Genomic DNA, 15,015 nt, shown 5'->3' with positions numbered 1-15,015 from the left:
ATTGGCAGTCAAGCACCCAAGCTAACTGGCTAACTTGCTAGCTACTTCCAGACACAAATGAGAGAACAGCTCACTCTGACCATTTTACTCACCCTAGCAGAGCTGGTTAGGCTGTTTTCAGGTTATCCAGATCGTTGGTGACCAACTGTGCCGCTGGCAACAATTTAATGACGCTTTTTTGCCGACGTTTACTGACAACGGCCATATTCAACTGGTGTTGAGGGTTCGTACATTCATCAGTTATTCTGCGCTCTGGTACACTCAGACGAGAGTGCTCTGAAATCAGAGTAGATAGCCAAAGCAAATTTACTAACGCATCTGAATGTCCATTGAGAACGCACACCGACTATACCATTTAGCTAAGCTAAGAATGACAGGAATAATCAAGTCAATAAACGTTGGGTAGTTAGCCTATAGTTAATATACTGGCAAGTTTGATGTATTAGTAACCAAATAAGTTGAGTAGCTAGCTAACGTACCCGTACATACTGCTGTAATGATATGCTATGTGGTTAGTAAGGACAGCGTAGCTAACAAATTGTCAGCCAACGTAACGTGTAAGGTAACTTATTTGAAAAGTCATTACTTTATTACATTGCTCAACATTTTGTTAACATTTGTCATAATTAGATGAAAGGAATGAATTTGTATCCACTCTCGTTGGATTTAGGCTGCATATTTCCTCCATTTTCAAATCTGAAAACGTTGTGAAGCCACGCCCATTTTCTGAAGAACTGCATTATCGGCCCTAAAGGCACAGAAAGTGTCCACTGTTTGTATACTTCGTATTTTGGCGAATATAGTACGACATCCAGGAACTTTGGCATTCTAACTATATCCATACTATGACCAACAAGCAAACGTCATACTCAATTTACGTCACAAATAGTACAGTTAGTATGAGTATTGGAACACAGCTCTGGAAGATAATAAATGGTCTGTTTACCTGTGTGCCTTCTGCTCAGCCCTCTTCTTCTCCACTCTGTACAGCAGGTGATCCACCCTGGAGGACTTCCTGACCCCCCCCAGAGAACCCCTCAGGGTTAATAGACAGGACACACTGGGGATTTAGACTTCATCTCAGAGGCTGTGTGCTCCTTCTCCACACTTGTGTTCCATACTCCACGTCAAGGATTTAACCACGCTGGAAAAGTGCCCCACCCGCTGCTCCTACAACCATCCAGTGATAAATCCATGACTGGAAGTGTGAAAGTGGGAGAATCAGACGTCACCACTAAATGAAGATAAATATCGTCTTAAAGTGAGGATGAATTCAACCCAATGAGGAACTGGGCCGTGTAGCTCTATACACTCCTTGAAAATGGAGTGAAAATGGCAGATTTTGGGGTATTTATAATCTCCTAAACTGTAACACAGAGGCTGTACAGTAACACGCTACACATGATGTCAGAGCTCAGTGGCTGTACAGTAACACGCTACACGCTACACATGATAAGACTTCCCTGTAGCTCAGTTGGTAGAGCATGGCATTTGCAACGCCAGGGTTGTGGGTTCGATTCCCACGGGGGGCCAGCACACAATGTATGAAATTGTATGAATTGTATGAAATGTATGCATTCACTACTGTAAGTCGCTCTGGATAAGAGCGTCTGCTAAATGACTAAAAATGTAAAAAATGTAATGATGTCAGAGCTCAGTGGCTGTACAGTAACACGCTACACATGATGTCAGAGCTCAGTGGCTGTACAGTAACACGCTATACATGATGTCAGAGCTCAGTGGCTGTACAGTAACACGCTATACATGACGTCAGAGCTCAGTGGCTGTACAGTAACATGCTATACATGACGTCAGAGCTCAGTGGCTGTACAGTAACATGCTATACATGACATCAGAGCTCAGTGGCTATACAGTAACATGCTATACATGATGTCAGAGCTCAGTGGCTGTACTGTAACATGCTATACATGACGTCAGAGCTCAGTGGCTGTACTGTAACATGCTATACATGACATCAGAGCTCAGTGGCTGTACAGTAACATGCTATACATGACGTCAGAGCTCAGTGGCTGTACAGTAACATGCTATACATGACAGAGCTCAGTGGCTGTACAGTAACATGCTATACATGACGTCAGAGCTCAGTGGCTGTACAGTAACATGCTATACATGACGTCAGAGCTCAGTGGCTGTACAGTAACATGCTATACATGACGTCAGAGCTCAGTGGCTGTACAGTAACATGCTATACATGACGTCAGAGCTCAGTGGCTCTACAGTAACATGCTATACATGACGTCAGAGCTCAGTGGCTGTACAGTAACACTCTACACATGTGAAAACATTCAATAGCTAGAATCAACACATTCATGCAGGTGTAAGAATATGTCGAAGATAAATACACAACGCGGCGTTTGAGAGGACGAGAGGACTAAAAACGAAACATAACACTAACGGTCAATAGGGAATTGTCAATGAAAATAGGAGTTGATTTTCAGTTCAACGGCCGTTTAGAATCTGTGGAATGTCACTCCTGAACTCAGAGATACGTGGGCTTCGTTCTGTACATTGAGTCTGGAGCAGAATACTGGTTATTTGGCCATTGGCCCAGTCATACTGCAAGGCCTTTTGATTGGTCAACCCTAGGCTATAAAACGGCATCCTGTTTCTTTGTTCGGTGGAGAAAAGCTGAGGAGAAGGGAGACTGAACATCTACCTCCCAGCATAACATCTTGATTTGTCCTCAAATAAACCCATTTTTCTCCCCTTGATTTTCATTGGAGTTTGAGTTATTGAAGAATAACAAATTGCTAACGCAGGTTTTTACCGTTTGGCGTTTGTTCTGGAGTTTCTGTGGGACATGTAAGTGAGAGTTCTGTGCAGAAATATAGGCTGAAAATACAAAAAACAGAGGGAAAGAACTATTAGAAATCTGCACTTGCATCTTCTGCACTTTGACAGAAATGTTGCAACAGGTTGTCCAATGACCAAATGAAGGCCATTATATCTAGTGGAACTGTGCATCAAAACTTTACAATCTTCAAAACAGACACCATTAACCAGCCATGTTACAGCTGGTTCAAGGTAGTCTTTCTCTGCTCAACAGAAGGCTATTCTAGAGGTACATTAAATGTTTACCATCTTCAAAACAGACACACCATTAGAAGCCACAGACAGTTAGTAAAGAATGACAGGTGCTGAGAAGGCTTTCCAACGTACCGCTATCAAGTTCCTTGTTCTGAGAAACCTGTAGATCTGGGTCGGTTCTGGAAACACAATAGACTGGTTCAACATTCATTAAGTTCACAGTAAATTACATTGACAATAACATTATACAGATAATACTATTTATCCTAGAGGGGCAATTATTGTTGGCTCTGAAAACAACACTGGGTCAACATTAATTAGCTTACAGTAAATTACTTTACATTAACAACAATCTTATTCGTATACTTGTACAGTAGAGTGCAGTAGAGTTCAGTACAGTAGAGTATAGTACAGTTCAGTACAGTAGAGTATAGTTCAGTTCAGTAGAGTAGAGTATAGTGCAGTTCAGTACAGTAGAGTATAATTCAGTTCAGTAGAGTTCAGTACAGTAGAGTTGAGTATAGTTCAGTACAGTACATTAGAGTTCAGTAGAGTATAATGCAATACAGTAGAGTATATTTCAGTTCAGTACAGTAGGGTATAGTTCAGTAGAGGATAGTTCAGTTCAGTACATTAGAGTATAATGCAGTACAGTATAGTTCAGTAGGGTATAGTGCAGTACAGTATAGTATAGTGCAGTACATTATAGTGTACTCAACCGGTGTGCTCTACTGTATACAACTATACCTTTCTTTACTGTACTCTACTGTGCTGTCCAAACGTGTGGATCCAACTGTGTTTTGTGACTACTATGATTTCCCATTGTAGCAAATTCAACTGCAGAAATTCTGTTACCGATTTGATATTCGAGTTGTAATCACTTAATAATTCATAAACAAAATGTCAGTAAAAACACTATAGCTATGTGGATGTTTGGTAACGGGATTTCAAGGCACAAGGGAATGGTTTCTTAAACTTACAGAAGGCAGAAACAGTTCTCCAAAACTAAATATAAGTGTTGATTTTAGGAGTCTTTACTTCAACATTGTTGTGTTTTAATGTATTTCTAATACTTTCTGGTAGAAGTTTTCTAAGACCACTTTTCCATCTGTTTGACCAGAAATCAAAGCCTTTGCTTATTCCTAATTTTAAGGATGGAAAATGGTTGAAACGTGTATATATACAAACACGCACCTTCATTTTTCACAAATATAGACTTCACATGTTGGTGATCATGGGTCATTTTAACATGGAAATGACCCTATACATATTTATGTTTGTTACATTAGTTAGTACACAGTTGCTACCATGCTGTGTTTTCATGTGTTGCTGCCACGCTATGTTGTCTTAGGTCTCTCTTTATGTACTGTTGTGTTTGGTCCTATATATTTATTTTATTTTTAATCGCAGCCCCCGTCCCCGCAGGCGGCCTATGTAAATAACATTTTGTTCTTAACCGACTTACCTAGTTAAATAAAGGTTAAATTAAAATAAAACGTATTTCAAAGGCAGCACATGCTCATTTCTTAAAGTAGTTCTGGCACATGTCATCTCTTCAGAGGAGGAAGTAAGCAAACACGTGGTAAAATAAATTAACTACAGTAGCTAGCTATAATTCTAAAATAGGATCAGATTTCTTTGTATACTGATGACTGTCAAATCATGTTGTCAGATGCTTTGAACTTGACGTCTTTCTGGTGAAATGTGGTTATAATTTTGTTTTAAGAACGATGCCTCACAATCACAAGGGACACTCCTATATAGGCTTGATTAAATATAGAGATTGCTTGTAAATACCAATCTACTATATAACAATCTAGCTATATAAAGATAACTAATCATGCAACAACATTATATGACGACAATGACAGCAACTCACTTTCAAATGCCTGCAAGAACAACTCATGATCAGCTTGAACCAGTTCCATTTTCGGCTTCTTGGCTGCGGGCACCACAACTGCAGTTGTTTGGTGGTGGTAGACACGGCCGTTCGCTCTGCCGCCACCGGTACCAACGTATCCCACAACCGGACTCGATACGTTGTTGCCGCCGTCAGAAGAACCGTGCTTCTGGGGAGACATGGCCCAGGAAATACAAAAATGGCCCAGGTATATTCCAAATATGGAAGAACAAAAATATCAGGTCCTTTGTCAAAACAAAGAGAGTAACGTTACCAAAAACGAGCAAGCTGAAACTAGCCAGACGGTGTTAGCCAGCGAAGTTAGCTAGCTATCTTCTTCTTCTTCTTGTCAATTTCATGGAATAAACATTAGACTTGTTGTAGAAATGCATTGTTTGTTGGCTAGAAAACAGTTCGTCAGAGAAACAATTTCGATTAAATCGCAAGGACGCACGAAATTAGAGAAGTTAGCAAGCACCCGGCACGTTCACCTAGCTATGTCTGTGTAGCTATGTTTCCTACTGAACATCAGTTAGCTAGCTTGTTAGCTGGACCTGCTGAATCGCTGTAGATATCACAACAAATAAGGTGAGTTGGAAAGATGCCATGAAAGAATGCTAGCTAAGCTAGCCGCTATGTCGGTTTGGTAAAGCTACAAAACTCTACGCAAATTAACCATTTAGTACAATTTTCCTGAGAGCTTCTACGGAACAGTCAAATTGACCGTTTTTTTCCTCCCACATATCAGGCATAAACTCCCTGAACTCAACAATTCAAATGGTGACTTGAAAGCAACCGCCCTCACAGATCCTAGCCGAATCAGAGGCGTTGTTTAGAGAAGTGAGAGTTGTGATTGGTGCGAATCATCACGGGTCGGCAGATGACGTTCGGTAGAAGAAACGTTTGCCATTCACACGCAGTCGTCACTAGTTACCACAGCCACAAAGTCAGAAGGCCCGCCTACTCGACCAATCAGATGAGCGAGTGTGATGACGCATTTTCCGTTTCGCGGGAAATGCCTAATTTTCGAAATGGCGTATCTGGAGTTCAAGTTTGAGGGCCAATGGTGCTTTCAAGACAACTGGGAACTGGGAAAAGTGACGTCAGTGATTTTCGGGTTGGAAAATCGAAGCTCAAGAAAAGATGCCAGAGTTCCCGACTTGGAATTCCGAGTTGGATGACCTTTCAAAGCTGGTTTTTTTTCCAAGTCAGAGATCGTTTTTTTCTCTCAACTTCCCAGTTGACAACGTCACTAAAATTCATAACATTGAGAAAGGCAACAAGTTTTGGGAAAAAAATTAGATGGTAGCTAACTTTTGCTACTCTCATCTAAAATGAGCTAGCTAGCTAGCATAAATAGTGATGGGAAACCAATACTTTTCTGAAGCCTTTGGGGCTTTCACCAAATCATGCTGAAAAAAACATTAATTATGCGAATCTTTTAACAATATGCACATTAATGATATCTGCTGGTCAGCAATAAAAAGCAGCATTTGATGTTCATATAGACTACATAGGCTTCCCTGTGGGTTCCCTGTGGCTCAGTTGGTAGAGCATGGTGTTTGCAACGCCAGGGTTGTGGGTTCGATTCCCACGGGGGGCCAGTACGAAAAAAAAAGAAGAAATGTATGCATTCACTACTGTAAGTCGCTCTGGATAAGAGTGTCTGCTAAGTGACTAAAGTGTAAAATGTAGATGTTTTTCCCACAATATTCATCAAATCTCTCTGGCGCAGTGGCTAGTTGCGGGGTCTTAGTAGCCTACTATCAGTTACCATACAGGTTTGTACCTTCCATCATGCTTCCCTTTTTTGCTGTGAATCCCTTTTTTGCTATTAAAAACAGTGAATCTATGGTATTATTTAGGATGCTTAAGGTAGAAGCTTATACTTGACTAAATACAAATAATTGTTTGAACAACAATGTGCTGAAAGTGTTTTGTCACATAAAACAATTTTCTAAATAATATGCCTTGGCTGGGATTCGACCCCATTCCCTGGTTATGGTCCCTGAGACCCAGACTCCACCTGCGGAGCTACCGTTCAGGTGATGCTACATGGAAAAACTCCTATCTACATTGTAAGTTGTCCAGTAGAGATTGGTGTTTTTGAGGAGTATTTTTCTCTGCTCACACAGGAGTAATAAAGGCTAAGAGCACAATTTATTTTATATGAATACCTTTCTAAATTGTGATTTATCAGGTGGTGCTGCAGCACCCTCAGCACCCCTACTTCCTGCGGCTATGCCTACAAGCCTTTCATTTTAATAGTAATATATCATACCTTTAACAGAAGCTGCCTTTGGCAGGGAAACAACTCAGTTCAGAGAGTAAAAGTCTCCCATTCAATGGTGTTCCCTTTCAAGAAGGAACAGTGATGCCGAAACGTTGGTGGTCTACCCAATACATTACTGGGAGGTGGTCTACCCAATACATTACTGGGAGGTGGTCTACCCAATACATTACTGGGAGATGGTCTACCCAATACATTACTGGGAGATGGTCTACCCAATACATTACTGGGAGATGGTCTACCCAATACATTACTCTGAGGTGGTCTACCTAATACATTACTGGGAGATGGTCTACCCAATACATTACTGGGAGATGGTCTACCCAATACATTACTGGGAGATGGTCTACCCAATACATTACTGGGAGATGGTCTACCCAATACATTACTCTGAGGTGGTCTACCTAATACATTACTCTGAGGTGGTCTACCCAATACATTACTGGGAGATGGTCTACCCAATACATTACTGGGAGGTGGTCAAGACTATGACAGGGGCCTCCAACCCTGTTCCTGGAGTACTACCCTCCTGTAGGTTTACACTCCAACCCTGTTCCTGGAGTGCTACCCTCCTGTAGGTTTTCACTCCAAACCCAGTTGCAACTAACCTGATTCAGTTTATCAACCAGCTAATTATTAGAATCAGGTGTGCTAGATTAGGATTGGAGTGAAAACCTACAGGACCGTAGTTCTCCAGGAACAGGGTTGGAGTTAAAACCTACAGGACCGTAGTTCTCCAGGAACAGGGTTGGAGTTAAAACCTACAGGACCGTAGTTCTCCAGGAACAGGGTTGGAGTGTAAACCTACAGGACCGTAGTTCTCCAGGAACAGGGTTGGAGTGAAAACCTACAGGACCGTAGTTCTCCAGGAACAGGGTTGGAGTGAAAACCTACAGGTCAGTATCTCAGTGACGTCATTACAACCAGCTATGACCACTGGCATGGCACCCAACTTTCAAAGGAATTACAAATCATCATTTTTACATTATAAACTAATACATTAAGGAGGAAAGAATAGTGCAGAGTTAATCACATTATTTATTAACCTGACATTAATACCTTTTGTTCACATAGAAACCAACAACCAGGTAGTGATTCAGCAAAATACACAAAGTAGCACTTGAGTCGACAACAATGGCCAACAGACATGATAATAGACAACCAGGTAGACAGTTAACAGATCCAACAATGATAAAAGCATGATTTAAAAGGAGATGTTATGACGTACAAATACAGAGAAAACCGTTAAAGGTGTCATCGACATGGAAACGTGTAAAAATGTTTAACCTGGACAGCAACTTAAAAAGGTGTTATCTTTCTCTTACACGGAAGGTTTCAGACAGTTTAAGTCTAGTCCTGGGCTAAACATTTTTTTTTTTTCAATTAATGGAGATTCTCCATTGACTAGGCTTTTTATTCTAGAACTAGGCTTAATCTCTGTCCGGGAAAGCGATTTATAATGTTTAGCCCCAACAGTGTCATTATTATGTAGGCTTATTCTACAGTGACATGGACGGAAGCCATGTTTCACAAATCCCTTTCGGCAATATAAAGTACCAAAATGAATCAATCGCATTCAATGGATGATAGTTTTAAATTAAACAAGTGGCCTGAGTTAGCCTGGCCCTAGATCTGTTTGTATGGTCTTGCCCACTCCTACGGTCATTATGGTCAAGACAGCACAAACAGATCAGGGACCAGGCTAGACGTCAGTATCCACACAGTAGCAAAATACAGTGTTTTCTGATCACAGCCAGTCATGATAGACTGGTCCCAGATCTGTTTGTGCTATCATGTCAATTCCATGTTTGGCATGGAAAAGAGTTGACACAATAGCACAAACAGATCTGGGACCAGGCTACAGTCATCACAGCACTCAAGCTCTCAGACTGAAGAACCCCTCTCCAGCTACCCTTAACTCCCAGACTTCCTCTCAATCCCGTTCCAAGTAACAGCAGAGTGACGAACGAGACTTGGAGGGATGACTACTCCAACAAGCTCTGATAGAGCCTTTGCACTGTACACCAGGGCTACTTTCCACCAAGAAGCTTCCACAAGCAACTCCTCATGGTCTCTTGAGCTCGTCTTCCAATAGTAGTGCTTTGATGAAACAGAATCCTATACCTACCCAGTTGTCATACCTATCCAGACCGTTCTTTGATGGTCAGGGCCGAGGGAAGGACTAGGGAGGGATTGAAGACTGTCTGTTGAGCTCCAGTAGTAGTAGTAGTAGTAGTAATAATGTGATGATCCAGCGTTACACTGCTTATACCTATCAAGACCCTTCAGATCTGCCAACACCCAAGGGTTAGGGCCAAGGTCATTATCGTATGCTAGGTGGCGTCACTCCTACACGATGCCCCGTCCCTAAACTGACCGTCATCGCATGATATGACATAAGACAATGGGGGAGGGTTAGGGAGTGATTTGGGACTGGCTGTTAGTCTGGTGAGTAGCCGATGCTATCCGTAATGCAGTCCTTAGGTCTGGAGTATCTAGGACTGTCTCATCTCCCATCTCCGCTGGAGTAGGGTGAAGTTGCCCCTAGATGCTGATGTTGGGTCAGTTTAGTATTTTCCCCACCACTGGTTACAGATAGGATTGAGGGAGGGGGAAATGATCCAAGATCTGTACCTAGGGGAAACTTTCCCCCGGGGCCATCTCACTGACTGAATACAACCATGGCTTCAGTGTTTTCTCCACAGTATGTAGGTCATGAGGAGGACGAGGCCTGCGGACAGGGCTGCTATGACACACTGGTGGATGGTGAGGACGCTCTCCAGGTTGCCGATGCGTTCCTCCATGGCACTGGTGTGGAAGTAGTCATAGACCCCCGCCCCGATGCTCCACACGGCCCACACAGCATCCACGATCAGGGGCATGGTAGGTCGTCAGAGGGGCTGAGGCTGGGGACCCAGGGGTGTCACAGGGGTGGGACTTCAGGGTCTCTCCAGCTTCAAGGGTTTAACCTACACCTGGGACATGGAGGCGTGGAAGATCAGCGATGGCTTGGGACAGGGCTGGGGTGTCAGTTCAGATTTATAGGCTTCCTCACCTGCCAAGGGACGGTTGGGAATGTAGCTTTACCAGGTTATATAGATGCAATATTATGAATATATTACAGAATATGAAATTCAGTTACGGTAAGTAACATAGGTAGGCTACTCTGTTGTATCTAAATGAGAACTAGCATGGTCAAAAAGTGAAACACACACACTTATGATCTTATAGAACACATTTCACTGCCCTGATTCAGGGAACCTGAATAATACTGTATGTTCCACGGAACACACATGTAGAACTTAGCCTGAGCTTTGAAACGAAGCTAACAACATCGTCATGTTATTGTAGCTAACGAACAACATTGTAATGTTATTGTAGCTAGCTAACAACATTGTAATGTTATTGTAGCTAGCTAACAACATTGTAATGTTATTGTAGCTAGCCAACAACATTGTCATGTTATTGTAGCTAACGAACAACATTGTAATGTTATTGTAGCTAGCTAACAACATTGTAATGTTATTGTAGCTAGCTAACAACATCGTAATGTTATTGTAGCTAGCTAACAACATCGTCATGTTATTGTAGCTAACGAACAACATTGTAATGTTATTGTAGCTAACGAACAACATTGTAATGTTATTGTAGCTAGCTAACAACATCGTCATGTTATTGTAGCTAACGAACAACATTGTAATGTTATTGTAGCTAGCTAACAACATTGTAATGTTATTGTAGCTAGCTAACAACATCGTCATGTTATTGTAGCTAACGAACAACATTGTAATGTTATTGTAGCTAGCTAACAACATCGTAATGTTATTGTAGCTAGCTAACAACATCGTAATGTTATTGTAGCTAGCTAACAACATCGTAATGTTGTTGTAGCTAGCTAACAACATTGTAATGTTATTGTAGCTAGCTAACAACATCGTCATGTTATTGTAGCTAACGAACAACATCGTAATGTTATTGTAGCTAGCTACAACATTGTAATGTTATTGTAGCTAACGAACAACATCGTAATGTTATTGTAGCTAGCTAACAACATTGTAATGTTATTGTAGCTAGCTAACAACATCGTAATGTTATTGTAGCTAGCTAACAACATCGTAATGTTATTGTAGCTAGCTAACAACATTGTAATGTTATTGTAGCTAGCTACAACATCGTAATGTTATTGTAGTTAGCTAACAACATTGCAACTTGTTACAGTGCGGTGCATATAACATCAGACAAAGATTATTATTAGGCTCATATGTATTCGAACAAAATTCCATGAATTTGCAACCTTCGGTGACCACTTTTGACAATGACACCGGTACAGAACTGGATGTACTGTATTGATCTCATATGGTTAGCTAGCTAGCGTAAGAGATTTGTTTTACTTAGCCAGCTACATCTTTGCTGAGATAGGAACATGCCTAGGACTTACCAAAATGACCGAAGCGCCCAGGTTAAAATGAGACACGCTTGCAATCTGCATCCAAGTTCTTTATCTAGCTATAAATCACATAATCGTCAACATATAACGTTTGATGCTCGAGATACCAAACCGGGCTAGCAACATGATCCTTAGCTTAGTCACCCACTACATCCGGGTGCAGTGCTACATTCAGGAACACATGGACAGGGCGTGTCCCGAACAGCGTCATAAAATGGATCACTGCTGTTAATAAACACAATACGTATCGTGTATCATCATCATCCTATTTTGCTTTCTAGCGGCTAAAGTCACATTTTGAAAACGACCCATGTAGCTAACTTTCAGCGTCAGTTTTAGCTAAGCTTAGCTAAGTGGTCAACTGTAAGATGACATGGTGTGTCTGGTTTGGAGATGTATGTTTGAGATTGCTCGTTATAAAAACTTGTTACTATCGATAAATATATTTGTATCATCCATAACATTTTCCAATCGGACTCAGTCAATTGGCAGGAAAAAGGTTTGAAAACTCATATTTTTCCCTCGCACTATTACCAGGCGCGGTGGCCAAGTGGTAAGGCGTCGGTCTCGTAAACCGAAGATCGCGGGCTCGATCCCCGTCCGTGCCTCGGAAACGAAGTCCATTGTGGACACATTTTTAAACCGGACAGTTCCAACGTGATACTTCATGGTGATATTTGATATATATTTCAAACTCAACATAAAGTTAATGTGTTGATAAAACGTTTAAATCTCAACAATGTACAACGCAAAAGTTATATGCTAAGACTTCTCATACATAAATGGTGTTCATCAAGACAATAAATTGGAGATATCCAGGTTAAACAGGTTCAGAGCTACACAAAATCTAGGAGAAATCAAGGTTAAACAGTTTAACAGCTAAAAATGTTAAACTTTTATTTCAGACGTTTATTTGTCACGCCCCTCATAATGACCACCAGTCGGCGCTCCAACTACAATAGTGTGGAAAGACCAGATAAGTAGCCAAATGAGTTATACAGATCAGATGAGAGTTCAGCCATCATACAACGACACATGGATGAAAGAAACAAAAACTAAAGACTGAGTTATTGGCTATCTTTGTAAATATACATGTTCGTAAATATAGATCTTGTTTTCAATCCAATGCCATAATAGACAGCCTGATAATATAGGCCTAAAATAAGAAAACATGGTTAGGCAAATCAACATTATAAGTTTATATTTACTCAGAAACTTGATAAACACTTATGGTATACGAAAACCTCTTTCTGATTGTTGTTTGGGAAGAGGAAGGTACAATAGTAATTTATTCTCCACACTTTTACATACGAGAGTGCAGAGCCAAACCTTTCCATTTGGTGGCAATGGTTACTGCAAGATCTCAGCTGTCTCCAGGACTGTGTTCTTCTGGAGCGCGACATACCTACTGCCGAGTCACCACCACCTAGAATTCCATTTTAGGGAGGGCCTGAAAAGGAGGCTCGCACTACGCGGCCCACACAGCACAGCCAGAGCCACTAGGTTTGGGATACTGTCTCTAGGTGCTGCACGGGACGATCGGTCAGTACACACACAGAGAGAGGGAGAGAGATCAGGTGGGTTTATTTTTCCCCGGGCAACGTTACCCGTCTAGGACACACTGTAGCCTACTGCTTTTTTGTTCAGGAATAACTTTAGGAAAATATTCAACTATCTTTGGAGAGATGGGCCTATGTTCCATGCCGATAGAGGCAATTTCTGTCATCTGTTTCGTGTCTGACTGTGGACAATTAAACCTGCTTTTTGGAGGATAACATTTACATTTTTCTTAAAGGATTTTACTCATAACATGAAAGTTGTATGGGGATTGCGAAAGGGAACCCTGGTCGTGGGCTCTAGAACACAACAAGTATCCCCTCGTGTTCCAACTGTGCGCTTTGGAGAGTGCCCAACCTGTGCCAGGATGACGCGCACGTGGTGTGGTTTACTGGAGCTATGATCGATAGGTTTACATGATGGGTAAATTTGTGAGGATTTTTTTTTTTTTTACTGTAGTTAACTCTTTCCCTTACCCTAAATACTTATGAGCTATAAAGAGACCAGGCCAATTTCTCTCTCACCTGAACGCTGAACTGTGAGAGCAAGACGGTTCACTTGAGGACAACAAGGTAATTTCAGTGGATAGATTAGCATAATGCAGATTGTTATTGTCTTTGCTCCACAACAATAGTTTTACGTTCAAAGCAACTTTACAGCTTTTTTTTAACCCGTTTTGAATTAATAAATCAATTCTTAGTACTACATTAATGTAGACAAATACATCTTCTACGGGATCCAGAGGGGTTCAGCGGTCTAAGCCACTGCATCTCCGTGCTAGAGATGTCACTACAGACCGTGGTTCGATTCCAGGCTGTATCACAACCAGCTGTGATTATAAAAATAAAGGAGGACCAAGGCACTCTTCATATAACTAATTAAAATGCCTTTATTTGTAAAGCTTGTTCAATGGAAACAAAGATTAAAAAATTTGTTTAACCTTAGTTTTTAATCAGAGTTTTTAATCTTTGCATTGAACATGCTATACAAATAAAAGCATTTTAATTAATTATATGAAGAATGCCTTGGTCCCCCTTTCTATTTGATGTCCTATTCACCCCTTTTACCAAAGAGCACCTTCTGTCTACCAAAACCTACTATTGAGTACCTTAGTACCTTCTGTCTACCAAAACCTACTATTGTGTACCTTAGAACCTTCTGTCTACCAAAACCTACTATTGTGTACCTTAGAACCTTCTGTCTACCAAAACCTACTATTGTGTACCTTAGAACCTTCTGTCTACCAAAACCTACTATTGTGTACCTTAGAACCTTCTGTCTACCAAAACCTACTATTGTGTACCTTAGTACCTTCTGTCTACCAAAACCTACTATTGTGTACCTTAGTACCTTCTGTCTACCAAAACCTACTATTGAGTACCTTAGTACCTTCTGTCTACCAAAACCTACTATTGAGTACCTTAGTACCTTCTGTCTACCAAAACCTACTATTGAGTACCTTAGAACCTTCTGTCTACCAAAACCTACTATTGTGTACCTTAGTACCTTCTGTCTACCAAAACCTACTATTGTGTACCTTAGCTTCCCTTCCTTCTCTTTTCTACATAATCTATATCGTTTAATTCAGTAAATAGATCATTAGTGTGTTTCACTACTAGCCATGTTTTAGCCATTGTTCCATTGGTCCTGGTGTGTTAGAGGGTGGGTCTTTGTTGTTCCATTGGTCCTGGTGTGTTAGAGGGTGGGTCTTTGTTGTTCCATTGGTCCTGGTGTGTTAGAGGGTGGGTCTTTGTTGTTCCATTGGTCCTGGTG

The 15,015-nt window shown here is 41.1% G+C and overlaps 1 protein-coding gene, 1 long non-coding RNA gene and 1 other non-coding gene across 3 annotated transcripts in view; 1 reads left to right on the top strand and 2 right to left on the bottom strand.

The window, feature by feature from the left end:
* LOC115152830 (polycomb protein suz12-A) overlaps positions 1-5,744 on the bottom strand; it is a 33,608-nt gene extending 27,864 nt beyond the window's left edge. Inside the window, exons 1-4 of the mRNA XM_029698098.1 lie at positions 4,928-5,744; positions 3,181-3,227; positions 2,789-2,853; positions 947-1,015 (exon numbers count right to left, since the gene is read on the bottom strand). Of these exons, the coding sequence (XP_029553958.1) occupies positions 947-1,015; positions 2,789-2,853; positions 3,181-3,227; positions 4,928-5,129 (383 nt within the window). The 5' untranslated portion in view covers positions 5,130-5,744. The remainder of the gene's footprint in view (positions 1-946; positions 1,016-2,788; positions 2,854-3,180; positions 3,228-4,927) is intronic.
* Positions 5,745-8,256: 2,512 nt separating this feature from the next.
* Positions 8,257-11,862, bottom strand: LOC115178742 (uncharacterized). Its single transcript, XR_003872791.1, has 2 exons — positions 11,677-11,862; positions 8,257-10,293 (listed from the first exon to the last, which is right to left on the bottom strand). It is a non-coding gene; the product is annotated as an uncharacterized LOC115178742 (long non-coding RNA).
* Positions 11,863-12,221: 359 nt separating this feature from the next.
* Positions 12,222-12,293, top strand: trnat-cgu (transfer RNA threonine (anticodon CGU)). Its single transcript has one exon. It is a non-coding gene; the product is annotated as a tRNA-Thr (tRNA).
* The last annotated feature ends 2,722 nt before the right edge of the window (positions 12,294-15,015 follow it).

Source organism: Salmo trutta, chromosome 1 (assembly GCF_901001165.1).
Source record: "Salmo trutta chromosome 1, fSalTru1.1, whole genome shotgun sequence".
Taxonomy (NCBI): domain Eukaryota; kingdom Metazoa; phylum Chordata; class Actinopteri; order Salmoniformes; family Salmonidae; genus Salmo; species Salmo trutta.
Note: the sequence above shows the minus strand (reverse complement) of the source record. Positions and strands in the feature narration are given on the sequence as shown.